This window comes from Rhincodon typus, chromosome 40 (assembly GCF_021869965.1).
Source record: "Rhincodon typus isolate 14 chromosome 40, sRhiTyp1.1, whole genome shotgun sequence".
In the NCBI taxonomy this organism is placed as follows: domain Eukaryota; kingdom Metazoa; phylum Chordata; class Chondrichthyes; order Orectolobiformes; family Rhincodontidae; genus Rhincodon; species Rhincodon typus.
This window is the reverse complement of record NC_063371.1, coordinates 13,407,746-13,429,750: the sequence shown is the minus strand read 5'-3', so window position 1 is coordinate 13,429,750 and position 22,005 is coordinate 13,407,746. Positions and strand designations below refer to the sequence as shown.

General features: G+C 47.9%; 1 protein-coding gene across 1 annotated transcript in view; it reads left to right on the top strand.

Annotated features, from left to right (window-relative positions):
- gmcl1 (germ cell-less, spermatogenesis associated) overlaps positions 1–22,005 on the top strand; it is a 63,749-nt gene that overhangs the window by 37,998 nt on the left and 3,746 nt on the right. The window contains exons 8-12 of the mRNA XM_020522231.2: positions 1,548–1,638; positions 8,815–8,955; positions 9,583–9,652; positions 12,245–12,320; positions 16,725–16,870. Of these exons, the coding sequence (XP_020377820.1) occupies positions 1,548–1,638; positions 8,815–8,955; positions 9,583–9,652; positions 12,245–12,320; positions 16,725–16,870 (524 nt within the window). The remainder of the gene's footprint in view (positions 1–1,547; positions 1,639–8,814; positions 8,956–9,582; positions 9,653–12,244; positions 12,321–16,724; positions 16,871–22,005) is intronic.

The window sequence follows — 22,005 nt, the reverse complement described above, 5'->3', positions numbered from 1 at the left end:
ATCTTCCCATCTTGGCATTGTCATCCACAGTTTGCAAGGATGTAGCCATCTGTTTTAGTGCTATTCGGGTGTGAATGACAAACCGGGGACCAGTGTCACATCCCTCATCAGCTGTAATGCTGCATGGTATTTGAGTGTGTGCCACACACTGTTGGAAATTTTTCAGCTATAGTATTGCCACAGAGTTTGAGTAATAGATTACTTCTGTAACGGGATGGCAAGCTGAGAGGAGGCTGTTGTCCCAAGATATTTTCCACCCGGTTTAACGTATCAATGACATGACAGGCCCTTCTATGAACAGCAGATATTTTACTAACAGTGGTTCGGAAGAACAGAACTAGAGTCATGCTGAAAAAAATGCACATTTGGTCGAAGATTTTCGTGTTGCATTCGTCAGGACAGTTTCCAAGAAATGCCAAAATAACAGACAGCAACATTTTCCCTGTGTGAGAGGAGAGTGCTGATTGGTTGGCATGTCGACTCAGGTTGAGGTGTCACCATGCAGTATGCACCAGTTCATGTTGACTGACAGTTTGCTGCTAAGCTTTGTTCAACTTATCAACCAGGCAGGTTGACTGTGGTCAAAGCTCTGGCCTGAAAAACGAATCAGAAACTGACTGTGACCTATTTTGTTGATTTGATTAATTATTGTCACATGTACCTAGATAGAGTGAAAAGTTTGGTTTTGCGTGCAGTACAAGCAGACCATACATACAAAGATCATCGGGTGATAGAACAGAGCGAGGAATATAAAGTTACGGCTGCAGAGAAGGTGCACAAAAGGCATTTGATTTGAAATTTGAGAGGTCCATAAAACAGGTGCAGTCCATCTTCTTTCTGTCTGGAAAGAGTAGGGCCCTGGGTTCATATATGTAGCTGCCAGTAAATGCAAGTGCACCATGCCACAGCCTGACTGATAATTCGAGATTCATTGTTGGCATCATTCTTCGCACACACAGGATTCTTTACAAAATGTTGCGCAGTCACGCCATCACAAATAATGTCGCAAGGACAACGAGTTGGGTACAGTTGTAGCTTTCTTGTTGTGAACAGCCTGATGGGATGTACTGGTTCATCTGATCTTCCAGTCTTTGGGATTTACAACTCACACCACATCAGCACTGAAGTTCACATTCCACATTCCACATCTGTCTGACAGGCAGAAGGTTTTTCTTTGCTTGACAGCAGGTTCCTGTCAGTGACCTGTTGTGCCAGACAGAAATGTTACTTTCTTGCGCAGCAATCCTGGAAAAAATTGATGCCCAGTTTCAAGCCCTCAACAGTTGGGCAGATTATTGGGCAAAGGACCGGTATTTGTCATGGATAAGTTGTTTATTCTGTTACGTACCGTTTTATTGACATTTGCAGCACAACACTGGGGAGTACAAAGGTGGGGAAGCAGTCTATTGCAGCCCTGAGGATACTGCGTGGTACATCTTACACTGGCTCTATTGCACTGTGACTGTTCAAACACAGCTCCCGTCACTGGGCAACATGCTATCGGGAGTGCCTCATGTCTCTCAGATATGAATTCTTTCTTTTCGCAGTGGATGTTCCTTCAGCTCGTGCCCTCTTGGAATGGCCCTTTGAAACAGTTGCTGTCTGATGCAGACAACTGGCTGTCCAAACGTAGGAAAGGTGAGTGTTAACTGCTCTCTGCTGTCCTTATCCCTCGGGATGTGGGGTCGACAGTGATTTGCCTCTCCTGCCTGAACCTTCTTCGCTGGTGAAATGTAAAATGCACACAGTGACCCCAGATTTGGTTTGTGTGTTTGACACCCAGGTTTTGCTCAGGACAATGAGGGCAAAGCTTTGGTGCACAGTCCATGGTTGTATTACTGTATGTTTTGGGCCCATTCTTCACGAGGATCCAGCTGATATGAATGAGCAGCATATCATTTCTGGTTGCGTGTGCCAGCCCTTTGCATTTCCCATCGCTTCTGGGTCGTTCTCATCCTCAGTGAACATACTTTGCACTTAGAATCACATCTGCATCTGTTCAGTGGAATCTGTTTGTGTAAAGCTGACTCCCTGAAAGCTGAAACAATTATTTGTCCATTGTACAATGAAAAGTATGTGAAACACTGTCAGAGTCAGTCTCGTGGAGTCAGTGTACATCGGCTGTTCTTGTGCACGTGTCCATTCGTAATGTTGATACACCTCACTCTTATCTTCATTAACCCATTTTCCATTCATGGAGAAGCTCCCTGGGTTTGCTGAATTATCTTTTATCCTTTACCCTGCCTCCCAGCAAGGCTCGAGGCAGTGTGCCAAAATCATCCCGAGGCAGAGGTTAAAGACAGTTCACCTTGCCAGAAGGAAACCTGCTGATATTGTTGCTGTCATGTTGCACTGCACCATTATGTAATTAGCTTTTGTTCCCACAGGCCCATTGGCATCTCTCTTCATGACGATTAATTCCTGTACTGTGTGGGGAATGGCTCTGTACACATGGGGTGAGGTGAACAGACATTGTATAGTCAGTGCCAGATACTCCTGGTCTGGGTTACAAATCGCCCTCGACCATCACATCTGGGGATTTAGAGTGCAGAAATTCAGGATGGGGCGTAGGTATCAAAAATGAGGGGGAGTTTGTTAGAATCCGAAAGAAATCTGAAAGGCCTGAATAGATTGGATATGGAGAAGATGTTTCCACAAGGAGGAGGGAGTGGGACCTGAGGGCACAGCCTCAGAGAGAAGGGATGACCCTTCAGAACTGAGATGAGGAGGAATTTCTTCAGCCAGAGGGTGGTTAATCTGTGGAACTCATTGCTGCAGACAGCTGTGGGGGCCAAGTCATTGAGTGTATTTAAGACAGAGAGACATAGAACCTGATTTATAAGGGGATCAAAGGTTATGGGGAGAAGACAGAGAATGAAGTTGAGAAGCCTGTCAGCCCGTGAGCGAACGACAGAGTAGACTCAGTGGGCTGAACGGCCTAATTCTGCTTCTAAATCTTATGTTCTCCACCGTTACCTTGTCAATTCAGTTTTCTGCTTGTTTCCTTGACCACTCAAAAAGGAATGGTTTCATCTGAGTGAAAGCAGGTGGCCTTTGCTGATCTTTCTCTCTTTTCAGACAGCTGCTTGTTGCATTATGCCATTGGGTCTGTGTCTCTGCTTATGAGGCTGTGCATTACAGCTCTGGCACTGAACAGTGCTACTCAACACAGTGAGTTGCCGATACGGGAATCCACTTGGCAACGTTGCTTGCTGCTGACATCCTCAAAGTAATGAGGCTACGGGTTCTGTCAGTTCAGGAGCAATCACTTCTCACTTTGAGAGACTTGAAATTATTGCTCTGCACAATCTTCCTCCTGTTGTAAGCATTCTGAGAACAGTTGTTCAACCAGTCGGGGTGATGTATCGCCAATGAAAAATTAATCTGTTCCCCTGGCCAAGGAGAAATCCACTGAGCATCAGTTGTTGGAGCAGTGTTACAGAGGTAATGATGCACTGTCCACCTTAAATGAGGGAGGTCCTGTTCCATAGGCAGCAGCTGCTTACAGCACAGATAACCTTAACTGTGCTGTATGGTCTTAACCGAGTTTGCCCCCTTGGAACACATTGCAAGCATCTCCAAGACTGACCTGAGCCTTGAACAGAAACACCTGGCCCAGGATTTGAGTTTGTTGCTGAGATAGTCTCCTCCCACTGGAATCCCTTGTGAAATCAGAACCCTGCAGAATAAAAGAAAAAGTGTCTTTGGTCATAGTTTCAACATTAAACATTTCCCAGACAAAGAAACCGGAGCTAATTTAAAAACGAGTTGGAAGAACACACCCATTGCTGTTAAGAAAATGTAATAACAGTCATCGTTCCTGTACTCTCACTGCACTGAAACATGCAGCTTTTCCTCTCATTCCATCTTTCTGCCAGCTCTCTTTCTGTCTCTATCTCTCCTTATTTCTCATTGTCTCTCTCTGATATCCACTCTCTGATGCACACGCTGTCTCTCTATCTCTCGCTGTCTCACTCTTCTCTCCCCCTCTCGCCTGTCATAGTGTCTCCATCTCTCATACACATATAGAGAGACATCTGTCTCTCACTGACTTGCACATCTCTCTCTTAATATGTCCATCTCTCTCTGCCTCTCACTTTCTTGTACAGAGTACTCGCTCTCTACTTTGTCATTTGTGTATTCTCTTGACTGTCTCTCACTCTTTCCTGCCTCTGCTGTCATTCTGTCTCTCTTGCAGTCCTGTTCTCTTCTTTGTCCCTCTTTTTAACTGTTCTGTCTGTGTCTGTCTGGTTGCCTTGCTCGAACTCAGCCCTGTCACTCTTTCTCACTCACTGTCCAAGTCGTTCTCTGAGTTGTGTCTCTCTCAGTTTATCTTGCTGTCTAGCTTTCTCAATATGTCTGTTTAGGGGAGGCAATGATGGAGTGGTCATGTCACTGGGGGCTGGTAATCCACAACTCCAGGCTAATGTTCTGGGAGCCACGTGTTCAGATCCCATCATGGTGGATGGTGAAATTGGAATTAAGAACAAAAATCTGGATGCTGGTTATAAAATAAACCTGCCCCATGCTAACAATGTAACCATGGTCGACTATTGTGAGAACTCATCTGGTTCTTTGTAAGAAGGAAATCTGTTGTCCTGAGCTGGTCTGGCCTGTAAATGACTCCACACCCACAGCAGTGTAGTTGACCCGATAGGCAGTAATTGCTTGTTTGACCATTGATGCCTGTGACCACCAAAAAAAAACTTGCTGTCTCTGTCTCTCTGAATTTGTTTCACTCTCAGTCTGTCTCAACTCCTTCTCCCTGTCCGATGGCTTCAAAAGGATTGCTAAATTTCAGGAAGATTTTCTGGGCCAAACACTTGAACTGACTTCAGGTTCAAAGTCTACAGCTGTGGGAACCAGATCTGGTTTCCCTTGCTCAGTGGGAGATAGCCTGGTACTTCCACAGGAAGTCGTGGGTTGTAACTGAATCAAAAACAGTGCTGCAGAATCTTGATCAGGTCAAAGACAGCTCATGGGAAAAGTGACAAAAGGCATGTTCAGGATAGAGCATCACTCTTTCCATTTCTGTTCCCGCTCAGACTGCATTCTGTCATGATGTATTCATCAATTAAAACCTTCTCACTGTTTAAAAGATTTAACAGCATCTCAGGTTTCTTTAATACATCCTCATCAGTGGCATGCCCCTTTGATCTATTACTTATAAATTCTGTGTCTGATACTGACTCTCTCTCTCAACACCTGGAGAAGGAGCGAGGCTCTGAAAGCTTGTGATTTCAAATAAACCTGTAACCTGGTGTTGTGTGATTTCTGGCATTCTGTCAGGAAAATGGTTTCACCCCAAAGTCATGGATGTAACAGGACAGGACAGAACAGCACAGTGTCACCAGCTCCCATCAGCACTTGTATCTAGAATCCCTACAGTGTGGAAGCAGGCCATTCAGCCCATCGAGTCCACACCAACTCTCCAAAGAGAGCATCCCACCCACCCTATCCCTGTAAATCTGCATTTCCCGTGGCTAGCCCACACAACGTGCACATCCGTGGACACTGCGGGCAATTTAGCACGGGCAATCCACCCTAACCTGCACATCCTTAGACTATGGGAGGAAACCAGAGCACCCGGCGGAAACCCACGCAGACGCGGGGAGAACATGCAAACTCCACACAGACAGGTGCCCGAGGGTGGAATCGAACCCGGGTCCCTGGTGCTGTGAGACAGCCGTGCTAACCACTGAACCACCGTGCCGGATCTGACCAAAACAACGAGACAGTGCTGCTCAAATAATGACAAGCAGCAGAAATCTGATGGAATAAAAGAAGCAAATTTAGACACAGCCTGTAAACAGAGAGAGAATTCACAGCGGTGTGACACTGTGCCAAGAGGTGATTTTGTCCCATATTTAGTTTCCTACAGCCAGGTTTGTTTCTCAGCCTCTCTTGGCTGTCTGATTGATTCTGCAGCTGGAACTTTTTCTTTGTCCCTTGGTCTGTTCCTTGAGTTGCTGAGGTAATGCTTTACACAGCAAACTGTCCCCAAGTTTGCTCCTCCATGTCACTAAACAGTTTCAGAATTCAGCTCTCAGCACACTTGACCTTCTTAATACGTCTGTATGGCAATAATAGACAAGGTGATAGTGATAGTTATATTGAGACCATAAGAAACAGGAATGGGATTAGGTCATTCAGCTCCTCAAGCTTGCTCTGCCATTCACTCGGATCATTGCTAATCAGACATTCCTCATCAACTTTACTCCCACCTTCCACCCCAACCTCGAGTTCACCTGGACCATCTCTGATACCTCTCCTTCCTGGACCTCTGTGTTTCCATCTCTGGTGACCACCTGAAAACCGACATCTATTTCAAGCCCACCGACTCCCACAGCTACCTAGACTCTGCACCTCCTCTCACCCACCTTCCTGCAAGGATGCGATCCCCTACTCCCAATTCCTCCGCCTCTGCCGCGTCTGCTCCCAAGATGGAGCGTTTCACTTCCGAACATCCCGGATGTCCTCCTGTTTCGAGGGCCGTAACATCCCCCCCACTCCAGTGATCGAAAATGCCCTGAAACGCATCTCTTGTGTTTCCCGCACCTCTGCCCTCACATCCCCTCCCCCCAACAAGAACAAAGACAGAATCCCCCTGGTCCTCACGTATCACCCCATTAACCTCCGCATCCAACATATCATTCTCCGCCACTTCTGCCACCTACAATCCAACCCCACAACCAAAGAGATATTTCCCTCCCCACCCCTATCTGCCTTTTGTAGGGACCGTTCTCTCCGCGACTCCCTCGTCTGCTCCATATTCCCCACTAGCCCCACTACCTTTCCCTGCAACCGCAGGAAGTTCTACACCTGCCCCTACACCTCCTCCCTCACTTCCATTCAAGGCACCAAACAAACCTTCCACATCAGACAGAGATTCACCTGCACCTCCGCTAATGTGGTCTATTGCATCCGCTGCTACTGTTGTGGCCTCCTCTACATCAGTGAGACCAAGTGGAGGCTCAGAGACCGTTTTGTGGAGCATCTGCGCTCTGTACACGACAAACGACAACACCTTCAGGTCATGAACCATTTCAGCTCCCCCTCCCATTCCTTGGACAACATGTCCATTCTGGGCCTCCTCCAGTATTACAGTGACGCCATTCGGAAACTGGAGGAGCAGTACCTCATATTCCGCCTCGGGAGCCTACAGCCCAATGGCCTAAACATGGAATTTACCAGTTTTAAAATCGCCCCACTCCTGGCCTCATCCCATGACCAACCCCCCTCTCATCCCCGCCTCCTTGACCTGACACAGCCTGTCCATCCTCTCTCCCACCTGTCCGCCCCTCCCACCTCACTGACCAATCTCCACCACAGTCTACCTGCACTCACCTGCCACCATCCCACCTTCCTTCCCCAGCCCCACCCCTCCCCTCTCTCTCTATTTCTGAGCTCCCCTTCCACCGCCCCCCGCAATTTCTAAAGAAGGGTCCCGATCTGAAACGTCAACTTTCCCGCTCCTCTGATGCTGCCTGGCCTGCTGTGTCCCTCCAGCTCCACACTGTATTATCTCTGACTCCAGCATCAGCAGTTGTTACTCTCTCAGACATTCCTCATGTCCACTTTACTGCACTTGCCTTAGATTCTTGATTAGTCGGGCAATCAAGGGTTACATCTATCTCAGCCTTAAGTATACACAAGGACTCTGTCCCCACAGCTGTCTGGGGCAACGTGTTCCAAAGTCTCACAACCTTCGGAGAGAATAAATCTCTCCTCGTCTCAGTCTTAAACTGGTACCCCTTTTAAACTGAGACGATGCCCTCTGGTCCTAAATTCTCCCAAGAGGGGAAACATCTTCTCAGCGTTGACCCTGTGAAGCCCCTTCAGAATCCTCTGTGTTTCAATGCAATCACCATTCATTCTTGTGAACTGCAGTGAGGAGGGTCCCAATGTATTTTGCTTTTGCTCAAAAGACAATCCTGTCAGACCAGGGATCACCTGAGTGAACTTTCGCTGAACTGCCTCCAATGAAATGATTCCTTTTCTCTCAAAGGGAACCAAAACCGCTCGTAGTACTCCAGATGTGGGCTGACCAGCACCTTGTACAGCTGCAGTGAGACTTCCTTCCTCATGTTCTCCAACCCCCGTGAAATAAGGGCCAACGTTCCATTAGACTCCCCGATTCCTTGCTGATCCTGCCTGCTCGCTTTCTGTGTTTCATGTACAAATCAGCCCCCAAGTCCCTTTATCCTGCAGCTTTCTGCGGGTTTTCTCTATTTAAATAACGTTCTGATGTTTTGTTCCTCCACAGTGACCAACTTGACATTTTCCCACATTACACTCCATTTCTAACTTTTTATCCACTTAGTTAACCTATCAATATCTCTGCAAACTGTTTGTATCCCCCTTGTAACCTGCTTTTCCACCCATTTTTCTGTGGTTACAAATGCGGCTACGGTACAGTGACTTTGTTAAAGTCATGAATATATATTGTAAACAGCAGTGGTCCCAGCACTGATCCGCTGTTGTTCTCAGAAGGAGCAATGGAGCTTTAAGGACAAGCGTTTTCATGCAGTAAGTGATTATCATTTGGAATGCACTGTCTGAGAGTGTGATGGAGGCAGCTCCATTTGAGGCTTTCAGAGGGAGAATTGAATTATGACTCGAGAAGGAAGAAGGTGCAGGCTTCCAGAGAAAACGTGGGCCGAGCGGCACTCGGTGAGGTGCCACTGCTGTGAGCCACAGCTGACACGATGGGCTCCTGTGCTGAAAGCATTCTGTAATCTGTTTGCTGACTGAGACGAGAGAGGCACTGGTTGAATGAAGGTGATATGTCTGTCTGTCTATCCTTTCCCACAGAGAGCTGCAGTTACAGTAGCTTCCTGGACTCTGAACAAGGACAGAGGTTCGCTGGTGTCTTCAGTCATGTTCGCCTTCAGTATGTCATCAATGACCTGATATCTGCAAAAATTATTGAACGAGATATGATTATCCCATCAAGTAAGTGAGCCCTCTGTTGCCTTGAGCGCCATCAGTTCAATTCTGTGTGTTGGCTGTATACACTGAGAATCCAGTAAGAGTGTCCCTATCTCTGGACCAGCAGGTCCAACCTGCCTTGGGTTTGGGTTACAATTCAGCTCGGCTGAGTGGTTGACAATTGGCAATGTATTTGAGGAGCCCCCGATCCTACAACCGTGGTATTGCTGGCTCTGCGCTGCAATGCAGCCCAGCCGCCTGCTCTGTAAAACGATTCAAAAATCAGAATTCATCTTTGAGCATTTGGATAGATGACACTGGTGTCATTTTGATCTTGCTGCACTAAGCTGGGGACAACCCAAGCTTCAGCATTCAAAGACAAATCGTGACTTTGCAAATGGAAATGTTGGATTGTTCTTGTCTTGCACCAATCGATGTGTTATTTGACATGGTGTTAAATTGGCAGAGATCATGGAATTTCTCTGGTGAGATGTTCAGTCGTGTCATGTGTCCTGGCTTCACAGCAATGCTATAGCATTTAAAAGGCCTTGGAAGGGGTCAGCTGGATGTGTGTGTGCGACATTACTTGCCTTGTCCCTTTTTCTCGCTGACATTGTGACTGTGAACCTAACAGTGAGCTCTCTTTGCCAGGCTGGCTCTCGACAGTATACAGGCAGCAGTGGTTTTCCATGCTCAGGACTGAACAGGACAATGACCTGGGGTAGGTGATCTCACTTGGTTTCTTTCCTCGAAATGGAGTTGAGGGTTGTCTTGTTTTTATGAAAGCCGAACCTCTGTCACAGTCTGAATGATGTGAGCTTCCAGGGTTTGGGAATATCCACTGTTGAAGGGAGACAGGACCTTGACAGCCAGACAGAGCTGAAGCAGCTTGGAGTCTAAGCAGTGCAGGTCAGTCTTCGGGGAGTTTCGGAAGATGGGGGTGAATCCAAGGTGATGTAAAGATAGTGTAGGCACCAGTGTCTCTTCCCAAAACCTTTGCTCCTGCATGTACTGACCAGCTGATAGCTTACTCACTGCTAGGTCTCAGTAACTGGGTATTCAGCGCCAAAAGACAGAAACTCAAAATCGGAGCAAGAATAGGCCATTCAGCCCTTTGAGCCTGCCCTGCCATTCAATCTGATCACTGCTGTCACATCCAACTCAGTTCCTGCTTTCTCTCCATACCCTTTAGTCCCCTTTAACCTGAAGAACTGTATCTATCGGGGAAACACAGAGTGACTCACTGGTTAGTCCTGCTGCCTGAGGGCACCAGACCCGGGTTCAATCCCAGCCTCAGGTAACTGTGCAGATTCCACGCAGACATTCTCCCTGTGTCTGCGTGGGTTTCCTCCCACAGTCAGAAGATGTGCAGGCTAGGTGGGTTAGCCATGGGAAATGCTGGGCTACAGGGATAGGGTAGGAGGGTGGGCTGCTCTTCAGAGGGGTCAGTGTGGACTCGATGGGCCAAATGGCCTGCTTCCACACTGTAGAGGTTCTATGATTCTATCTCCTTGAAAACATAGAATAGCCACTCGCTGAGGTAGAGATATCCACTCTGTGCGGGAAGATATTTCTCCTCAGCTGCCCAGCCATCAGAAAGATCCTTCCCGTGTTTACCGTGTCTCGTCCTGCTAGAATCTGTCAGTTTCTGTGAGATCCCTCTCATTCTTCTAAACTCCAGTAAATATAGTTCTGACTGATCCAATCGCTCTTCATATGTCAGTCCTGCTGTTTCGGGAATCAGCCTGGTAAACCTTTTGCTGCACTCCCTCCACAGCCTGACCATCCTTCCTCAGAAAAGGAGACCAAAACTGCGCACAATATTTCCAGGTGTGGTCTCACCAAGGCCCAGTATAACTGCACCAACACATCCCTGCTCCTGTACTCAAAACCTCTCGCAATGGAGGCCAACATACCATTTGCCTTCTTTACCGCCTGCTGCACCTGCACGCTTACCTTCAGCGACTGGTGCACAAGGACACCCAGATCCCGCTGCATCTCCCCCTTTCCCAGTCTGTCGCCATTCAGCTTATAATCTGCTTTCCTGTTTTTCTCCCAAACCGGATGACCTCACATTTGTCCACATTACACTTCGTCTGCCATGTATTTGCCCACTCAACCAGCCTGCCCAAATCATACTGAAGTATCTCTGCATCCTCCTCACTGCTCATCCCAGCTTTGTGTCGTCTGTACATTGGGAGAGATTCGTCATCTAAATCAAGACCATGTAATGTGAATAGCTCGGGTCCCAGCACTGATCCTTACAGCAACCCACTGGTCACTGCCTGCTACTTGGAAAATGATCCGTTTATTCCTGGTCTTTGTTTGCTGTCTGCCAGTCAGTTCTCTGTCCGTGTCAGTACACGGCCCCCTATTCCATGGGCTTTAAAAACACGTGGTCATGACGGACCTGACACAGCTGTGCACCTACACACCCAGACTTTTGAATCTCTAGACAGATATAGGGTAGATCACACAGCCACGTACCCCAAACTTGACAGGGAGTCTGGGTAATGACAGTGTGGTGGCTGTGTACCCTGTGGTTTCTCACAATCTGACGGCTCCTGAAAGTAAAGACGAAACGTTAGTCCAGACTTAGGTCAGTCCTCAAGCATCTCAATTCAAGCCCCTCTGATGCCCATAATTGGTGCAAGGTTTTCTCCAGAGACTGATCAAAAGTGTTTGCAAAGCTACAGTACGACGGTACACAGTCTTCAGAGAGATGAGCCTCTGGATCCATTCATCCCTGTCCACATCCTGCTGTAACTTTGCCTTTGCCAGCTTCATCCTGTCAAAAGAAGAAAGAATTCAAAAGACTTGAATCCACCACCTTGAGATGTCCCAAAATGTGTCAGAGCTATTGATTTATTTTGAAGTATGGTCACTGTTCTCGGAGATTCTGCAGTCAATTCCCTCACAGCAGAATTCCACAAACATCCCCAAAGAATTTGGCAGTATACGTCAGCATTGCATTTCCTTTTGACAATGAGAAGGTTATGTGTTTGAGTGATGGAGATAGAGGACAAACTCTTCTGCCTTCTCCACAACACCGGCATGGAATATTTCATACGGCATTTGGCTTGAGTATAAAAGATAGATTGCACTCCCTCGGTGCTGACCCTCTGACAGCGCAGCGCTCCCTCAGTACTGACCCTCCGACAGTGCAGCACTCCCTCAGTACTGACCCTCCGACAGTGCAGCGCTCCCTTGGTAGATACAGGAGTGTCCACTGGAATTTTTGCTTCACTGTCTTGGCTGATTGATGTTAAACAAGTTGAAAGAGATTTGAACATGTCGTATTCGCTCTTTCCAGTCCAAAGGAAATCAACAAGGAACAGTTTGAAGTCTGCAGCATGCGGTGTGGAAGAAAACTGGCGAAAGATGGTGATGTAAGTACTGAGAAAGTAGGAAAGAACCCTTTCTGAACAGACGTGGAAAACTATCAGGAGCTGGTCTTTATCTGCTACCAGTGCTTTGTTGAGTACATAAAATAACAATCCAAAACTGGGTAAACTATACTCCAGCCTCCTCCTATCTTCCTTTTCTCAGTTGCTCAGCATCCCCTTCTCTTCCTAGCTCCCTCCTGTGTTTACCCACCTTCGCTTTCAGTCCATACCCAACACTGCCTGAGACGCAGAGTTGCACATCCCCAGCAGTCTCCAGGGGAACAGGTTTCTGCTCAAGTGCCTGTTGTATTTATCACTGGCTCAATTGCACTTGGCCTTGAGTTTTGTACACAGAGTTGTACAGTACAAAAACAGACCAACTCATCCACGCTGACGAGGCGTCCAAAACTGACCTCGTCCCATTTGCCAGCATTTGGCCCATATCCCTCTAAACCCTTCCTATTCGTATACCTATCCAGATGCCTTTTAAATGTTGTAATTGTACCAGCCTCCAGCACTTCCTCTGGCAGCTCATTCCATACACACACCACCCTCTGCAAGAAAAAGTTTCCCCTCAGGTCCCTTTTAAACCTTTCCCCTCTCATCTTAAACCTGTGCCCTCCAGTTTTGGATTCCCCAACCCCGGGGAAAAGACTTTGGCTATTTACCCTATCCATGCCCCTCATGACTTTATAATCCTCGATGAGGTCACCCCCTCAGCCTCCGACGCCCCAGGGAAAATAGCCCCAGCCTATTCAGTCTCTCCCTATAGCTCAAACCCTCCAACCCTGGCAATATTGTTGTAAATCTTTTCTGAACCCTTTCAAGTTCCACATCTATAGCAGGGAGCCCAGAATTGAATGGTAAACATGAAAGGTGAAATGTTTGTGACAGGGTACATGTTTGAAATTGTTTGCATTCGTATGTAATGAAATGGTTTACTTCTGAAGGTCTCCAGACCCTTTTTTGAGTGCGTTGTTCAAACAGCGTGCTGCAGGGATATTTCCCAAAGGATACTGCTGTCCCTATTTCTTGTTTCACAGGACCTGGGACCGCTGCTGACAGAACGTTGCTTCTCTTTAAGTGACCCGATGATCCTGTGCAAAGCTGCATCTTAAGATAGTCACCTAACCCCTTTCAAAAAAGAATGATCCCATTTGCGCTCATTAATCTCACTGCTAATGAATTGAACGATGGATTTATTCAGGGTAAATCATGTTTGGCTGTGTTAATCCAGTTCCTGGATGAAGAACCAGATTGCACTGATGAGGGAAATGCAGCTGCTGTTTGATTAACTCCCACATAATAGACTTGTCAGCAAGATTGAAATGCATAGGAATTTATGGCATGCTGACTGCACAGAGATGCACTTGGCTTTGTGACAGAATGCACTGATTATTGGTAAGTGGTTGTGTCTTAATTGGGAGGAAGTATTCTCCAGGGATTGCCGTGCAGAGCAGTGTTCTGTCTGAGACAATATGATTCATTCGGATCGAGACTGGGAGCAGTCTCCTGGTGCAGTGGGTCATTTCGCTGCCTCGAGGCCAGAAGCTCTGTGTTGGACTCCTACACCAGGACGTGGTGGCCAGTGGAAGTGTGTCTGTAACGGGGCCAAACAGGATTCAGGATTAACCTGCACGTCCAGCGACAGTCGGTCGGAACGGGAGAGATTTCCGGTCATTGGTATGGATGGGAAAAACGTTGCCGTCTCTGCTGTCGCTACCCAGAGCCCCAGCTGCTAGCTGCTGCCGCAGCAACTCCGATATCGTTGTGCAAGTTTGTGATATCGTTTGCAAGTTTTAAGGTGGGGAGACTGACTGGAATGGACACAGGGATGGAGGATAGCCGTTACATGGAGCGATGAGAGGAGCTGGCGTCTGTCTCCTTGGAGCAAAGAGCATTTCCCCTGCCCCTCCGCAACAGAGCGGTCAGTAAAGGTCGTCTGCTCCAACCTTTTTGGGGGGGTGCTGACAAATTTCTGATCAGAGGTGTACCCTGCTGACACTAGCTGAAATTGCTGGAGAAACTCAGCAGTTCTGAAGAAGGGTCCCCGGACTTGAAGCGTTAACTTTGTTTCTTTCTGTCACAGATGCTGCCAGATCTGCTGGGTTTCTCCAGCAATTTTCTGTTTTTTTGTTTCATGTTCACTGTGATCTGCGACCTTTGAACCTTCGCTCCCTGCAAAGTCAGAACGAATGAGCAGGGTTCGTGTTGAGAGGTTCCAATGCCATTTGCAGCCAGGGTGCTACTTTGGCAGTGTCTGACTGCTGGCCCTGCACATGTGTGCAGGTTGGTTTGTGTAAACTTGTGACAAATCCTCACTAGTCATTCCCCTGGTGCCTGGTGGCTGTACCAGCAGAGGCTGGATTGACTGCTCAGCAAGTGAGATTTTACAGGAGTCATTGCAGGGGTTCAGGAAATCGGGGCGGTGGGGGAGCGGTGCCACACGGGGAGAATTCTCAGCTCCTGAACTTCCTGCTTTTATTTCACAACCTCACCAAAACTGTCAAGAAAGTTCTCTCCCTCTGGCTGTTTGTGAAATGAAAGTTTCCAGCCTCTGTTCCCGATTGGGAACGTAGTACTCGAATGCCGGTCCTGACAGCCACTCCTTCCTGGGCCTCACTTGGCTTTGAACCCGCTTCAGAAAAGGACTGTTCTGGCCGGTGACACCCTGAGCCTTGATGGATCCCACTGGGGTGTCCAAAGGGAGATGTTGACCCCCACCCCCGCTGTTGGTGTCCTTTGTTCCTGTCACTTCAGATCGAGTTTGAGAACTCCCTCATGCACGGACTGTGTCGATGGGCTCGTTGTCTGTCGCTTCCTTGGCAGCAGTTGCTCCAGAACAGGAGTGAGGACGTGTCTGATCTGAAGGATTTGAAACCCCACTGTCTCAACGTGAGGCGGGTTTCCAGAGGCAGTCAGATTTGGGACAGAGATTTACTCGGGGGAGGACCTTGCTGGTTTAGACGCGGACATGACAGCGAGGCCATCGAATGAGCTGAGTGAGCTGTTCGCAGTCTCCTGTTCTCTCTCCCAGAGAGTCTGGACGTTTCTGATGTGTTAGTGCATGACTTTGCTTATTGTCCCACTGGGGGCTTTTTCAGGTGGGTATGGTTTTAGATTCCATTCAAATTGATCGTGCCCTCACAGAATGTTACTTTGGTGTTTGGGAATTGTCAGGGGTTGGATGTGGGGGTTTGATGTAGTCGTTGCGGAGTAATTGGCCACAATATCAGGCTCATCTTTAGCCTGGGCTGCTATATCTCATACCCACTCAGAATTCCCAGTTGAAAGTCACCCCATTGAGGAGAGGAGCTGTTGGCTCACCAGAATGTGCAAGTGTTGAGGATATTCTGAAGGTAACACGGAGATTGGACAGAAGGAGAACACAAACCGCTCCTTCACTTGAGATGCCAGAAGCTGCGAAGCCAAGTCTCCAAAGTGAAATTCAGGCTTTGCAGACTCATGTGGTAACAATTCGAAAGGTATAGTCACATCTTAAAGTCGGGCTGTTCGCCAAAAATCAGAAACAGGATTAACCTTGAAGCTGATAACAAACTGACCTGTTTATTCTCATCAGTCATCTTTTGCTTATTGGAATGGTTTTGCTCTATTCCAGATTGTGTTCGCAAACACTGACTTTCTTTTTGCCAAAAAAAAGTCATTTTGTTCACGACTTTTGGAGGACTTCGAAGATTTTTGTCCTGCAGCTCCACTTATTTGATGGAAACCTTTTGATGGGACATCATGGTGAAAGATTTGAAACTCCCTTCCCGTCCCTGCGGTGTATTGGAGAGGCTCAGCATCCATGGAGAAGAAAGATTCACCCAAATTCCTACTTGTCCGGAGTTTAAACTGATCGCCCTGGTCCTCCCCAAATCCTGAATCTCGGAACATCTCAGATTGTGGACATGGTCAGTTTTTGGCATATTGTTCCAGCCTGGATGCAGTCACCCCCTCAGTCAGCAGGACACGATCCTGAGTGCACCCAGGTCCTTGAGACTGAGTTTCGGGAGCTTGACATTATTCTGTGCTCTCCTCAAAATCGTTTCCAGGCTCATCCAGCACGTGGTGCCTCGAGTGGTCCACCCAGAGTCTGAGTCACGTCAAACACTGTGTTTTAATCAATAGTCTGCCGTGCTATTTGTGCATGAAATCCGGGTCAGCTTCACAAAGTCTCTATGCTGTGCAGATCCCCCCCCCACTGATCCGGGAGTTTACACTTGTACCCCCCTTCCAACCCGGTGGGGAATCTGCACATTGTGGCCCCCTCTGAGTCTCCGTGCTGTACCCCCTCGTCCCCGTCAAGGTATCAACTCTACACGGGGCTATTTATCAGCGGTCATGATGTTGCAGAAATTCCTGATGCTTTGAGTCACAACGTTCCTTTCTCTTCCCTCTCCTCAGTACTGCTGGCGATGGACTGGTTTCAGCTTTGGCTTTGACTTGCTGGTGACGTACACAAATCGATTCATCATTTTCAAGAGGAACAGCCTGAGCCAGCCGTGCAATGGGACGGTCAGCCTCCTCCCTCGCAGGAATATCGCCTTTCGGTAGGAGCTACCTTTTCCTGCTGGGTGTGGGCTTCTTCCTTTCCCTTCCCCCATTACACTGTGAGACTGATACCCGAGAAAGGCAGGTGCAATGGATTTGAGGAATGATGGGGACAGGGTCAGGAGATTGCAGCATGCAGGATTCTGCAGTAACTCTGTGCAAAGGCTGCTTTCTGGCTGGCATGTGAAATGGGTTGTGTTCAGAGTAAGGTCTGCTGAAGATTGAATCAGGCAGAGGAACCAGCAGGAGTGAGAATGACTGGCACGGTGCTGAGAATGAAATACAAGGCCTTGTGTTAAATCTCTCAAACCTGTGGGTGACAGGAGACACTGGAAAGGCTCAATTTTTGAGCCCCTGTGTTCAAATGTTCAGCAACTTCAACCTCTTTGTCATGAATTTATTTTGTTCCTTGCTCTGTTGAAAACGTGCAGCAACATGTCAAATAGGTGTTCCCCATTGATGGTCACTCACTGATGGTGGGTGAATTCACATCTCCATTTGAAACCACACTGTACACCTTCCAGATTCGTGGATTCTGTCTTTCTGTCACTGACGCCCCACTGTTCTCCATGCAGAGGTCACCTCTCTTCAAGCCCTCTCCCTGCTGCCCACGGAGAATCTCTCCTTGTGGTGCCTACAGACTGGATGCAAGAGTGAGTTCCCGGCAGTGCGCATTCAGTTTTCACTTGTTCGGTGCTGGTCGTTTGTAAATAGCAATCTCAGGACAGTCCCCAGGCAGGATTCGAACCCACAGCTGGAAACTTGATGACGAATTACTCAACTAACTGGAAGCATGGGTGGGGGTGGACGAAGCCACCTCCAGTCCATTCGAGGTTTCTGAGTGAAATTCCATTTCCTTCCTTAAAAAGCCTTGCAAGACTTTTAGCTCCCTACAGATTTGTACTGTCGATGATGCAACGGTGTCCCGAGGTGTCAGTTCCAGCTTGTGGTTCTGATTTGATCAGTTCTGGAGAGTAGGCGTGTGATGGGCAATCTTCACTGCTGTGTTGAAGATGGCAGAGTCGCTGTCATTAAAACTCCTAATGAGCTGTCTCCACAAAAGGAAGCGAGGGACGATAATGCCACTTCATTGGGTAGTCGCCGTGGGAATTCCTCTGTCCAATCAGAGGTGGCAGCTCAGGTCTGTCTGAATCTTCAGAGGATCATAGATCATAGAATCCCTACAGTGTGGAAACAGGCCATTTGGCCCAACAAGTCCACGCCACCGCTCTGAAGAGCATCCCACCCAGACCCATTCCCCTACCCCTGCATTTGCCATGTCTAACCCACCTAATCTAAACATCCCTGGGCATTATGGGCAATTTAGTACAGCTAATTCACCTACCCTGCACCTCTTTAGACTGTGGGAGGAAACCGGAGCACCCGGAGGAAACCCACGCAGACAGGGGGAGAATGTGCAAACTCCAAACGTATAGTCACCCGAGGGTGGAATTGAACCTGGGTCCCTGGTGCTGTGAGGCAGCAGCGCTAACCACTGAGCCACTGTGCCGCCCCTCAAAAATTAAAGCTTCATGCTCTGCACAGTTCCCACCTGAGTTACACTGGGTGAACACTGTATTACTCAGAGATTATAGCAGAAATTCTTGGAGCGATGCTCCACAAGCAGTGACCTCCACGTGTGCGCCTTCTGAACAGACAGCTGCGTACCTCAATAGAGTGGTCCCCTCCCCTTTGTCCATTGTGTACAGGCATCACTGTCTGGGCCAGCATTTATTGCTCATCTTTGAGTGCCCTTGAGGAGAAGGTGCTGAGTGACCTTAATCCACTGTTCGAATAAACAGTAACAAAGAAAACAGTGAGGGGTCAGTCACATTGCTGTGGGTCTGCAGTCACAAGTGGACCAGACTGGGTGAGAACAACCAGGTTTCCTTTCCTGAAACTATCTAAATCCGATGGGCTATCATAACAATTTAATGGCCTTAGCTTCACCGTGACAGATTTTATATTCCAGATTGAGATGACAATGCTGAGTGAAATGCCCCAGCTGCCGGGATGGGATTTGAACTTGAGCTTCAGCTTTGAGAATGCAGCTTTCAGGATCACCTGCCCAGGGGCACCAACTCTCTGTTACTATTCAGGGGGGACTGTGACCAAGGAACGAAATTGGCAGCCCGACTGAAATCCATCCAGCAAAGGTGTTCCTGCAAACCTGTAACAAGGAGAGGGTGGAATTTTAATCTGAATGCTGAACAACTCCACACGCTTGTAAAGTGAAATACCTGTGTGATCCAGGCGTCGGGCCCTTCAACCAAGTCAGTGTCCTCAACAGGAACTCGCAGGGTGGCAGTCACTGTGTTCAGAGTCATGGTGTTTGAGTGCATAGGCCAACGTCAGTCACAGACACCATGGCACACTCACGAAGTTGAGGAATTTTCTACGTGTATTTCTCTTGCATCGGCTGGTTTGCACTGTACGAGGAAAGAGTCTCTCCCCATCCCTCTGTCACTGTACATCACATCGACAGCACCCAAAGCAATTTCTCTATCCCTTCGAATCCCATTCTCACCAACGACAGAAAAACTGCTGTTGCCGAACAGGGACATCAAACCTTTGTTTTATGAACAGCAAATAAAAGTTAAAAATAAATTCTCATCCCCGTTTTCATGTGACCACCCTGCTTCAGCCCTCTCTCACCTCTTCTCGCCCCTCCTCGTTTATACTCACAATGCCATCGCTCCATTGGCAGCAGCTGTGCCTTCAGCTCCCTGCACCCCAGCTCTGGAATTCCCTGCCTAAAACTCATGTACTTGGAGCAAGCTGCACTTTAAAACCTACCTCTCCGAACAAACTTACTTGCTTTTTTTGTCAACTTGGCACAGTGTGAATTTTGACTTGTTATACACCGTGCAGTGCAAACCGTTGAACCTGTCCTATTATTCATGAGGAACTTGACTCCACCTTCACTCCAGCTCGACTCCATTTTAACTCCGCCTTGATCCCAGTTCCTTGACCTGCAGAACTCCTGATGTCAGATTTGAAACGATCAATTGAAGAGTTTGTTGCCTTCGTAAAAACCGAAAGAACTGCGGATGCTGTGAATCAGGAACAAAAACACAAGTTGCTGGAAAAGCTCAGCAGGTCTGGCAGCATCCGTGAAGAGAAATCAGAGTTAACATTTCGGGTCCAGTGACTGTTCCTCAATGCTCACTCTGATCTCTGCTCACAGATGTTGCCAGACCTGCTGAGCTCTTCCAGCAATTTCTGTTTGTGTTTGTTGGCTTCATCCTGACCGTGTTTCTTTGGGCTGATGGTTATCAGTTGAATCTCAATGACCTGGTTCGTGAAGGAAAGAAAGTGATGTCTGCCCTGGAATTGCTGAAGTGATTTATTGTAGTGTCCTTTCCAAAAAGATCCATTCTGCAGTCCACAGCGAGTACCCCCACAAGCCAAGAGTGTCTGTTGTCTTGATTGCAACCTTTATCAAGAACGTTACACGGTGATGATTGAATTTGCTGCTTATTGAGAAGTGAACAGTGAAACAGGAGGATCTGATCATCAGTCTCTGACATTTAGTGAGAGTCCTGAGAGTGTGGAGCTTGTTGGTGTTTTATTTAATGCTGCCTTCTTTAGTTCAGTCATTTTGGTCCCAGCGGATACTGCATGACATTGAGTTTCCACTCAAATGTCGCCTTGATAAAATTGCTGTGAAATCTGTCTAATTTTTGTCTTTGAGACGTGTATTGTGAGGCAAGGAGGGAATTGTGCGAAGGTTGGTGATCAGGAACAGCAGCAGCCACGTGATACCAATCTGTCACGATGAATCCCAAACTGTTCCCTTGTGTCTGTCGACACCTGGATCGTATCTGTCTTTGTGATGTCTTAATATCCAGTTTGGTGGGTTGGTGGTTTTAACAGATGCGTTTGCAGCTTCTCCGTCAATGTGAAAGATGCCCGAGAGGAGTTGAGTGAGGAGAAATTAAAGAGGAGGCCATTGGATCCTTTCTCCCTGTGCTATCTCATAACCAGAGTGTTCTGCGGTCATCCTGATGTATCTTAGCACCTGCTTCCATTTGAAACAGTAACCCTTGCCTTAACAACCACTGTGTAAAAGCATTCCACATTCTCTCAGGTCCCTGTTTGTCAGGGCTTCGTTTTTTGTCCCTCTCTGCAGTTTGCATTGTCCTCAGTTGATAATTCCCTTCACTGACAACACATGGCGACAAAGGTCCAGCTGAGTTTTCTCTGAGTCCGTTGTTGGGTGTAAAAACCCGATCGATTACCCCACAACCTTCTGTCTTCCCAACGATATCGCCCCCACTTTGCAGGTATTTCTCACGACCCTTGACCGTTAATATCTTTCCCAGTGTGAGCAATGTAGTATTCTATAGGTCTTCCCAGTGTCTCACAAAACCTCAACACCACTTGCAACGTTGCATCTCAGTGCTCACACAACGATAATTGCTGTGTTACTTGAGACATTTCACTCCCGATGTTATCGTGACATGAATTCTCAGTTTGTCGTGAAGATTGAAAGCTTTCTGTCGCCAGGCTGCATTGCAGCTTCATGGAACAGTACAGTGCAGGAGGCCATTCGGCCCCTCAAGCCTGTACTAGCTGTCTTGAGCTGTCCGTGTTAGATTCACTCACCATCCCTTGCCCCTAACCCTTTCTCCACGTTTCTGCCTTGTTACTCAGCTAAGTGATTGTCCAATTCGTTGATGTCTGAATCCATATCCACCAGGCAATGCATTCCAGAACCTCGCTACCCTCTGGGTTTAACTGACATTTCTGCTTCTTGTACTGATGGTCTGAGATCATAGCCCCTGATTTGCTGGCCCTTAGGTTGGTGGAAATGCTTCGTGGTTGTGATTCTCCAGTTGTGCAGAGAGTGACAATGGGGAGCTGGGAACCGTGTTTGTACCGAGCTCGGGGAGGGACCGTGTCCCCTGGGTCTGGACTGAGTGCCCAGACCCCCAGTCGGGGGCCATCACTTCGCCAGAGAAGCTGGGCAGGCCGGGATTGTGTGTGCCAGTTGGTGGGTGGGGTCACAGCTGGAGAACGCTCCAAGGAGGAGGAAGCTATCTAGAGGGGTGGATCCTGAGCATACTTGTCTATGTCTGTGTGTCTGTCTGTGTGTATGTGTCTGTCTGCGTGTGTGTGTCCATCTGTCTGT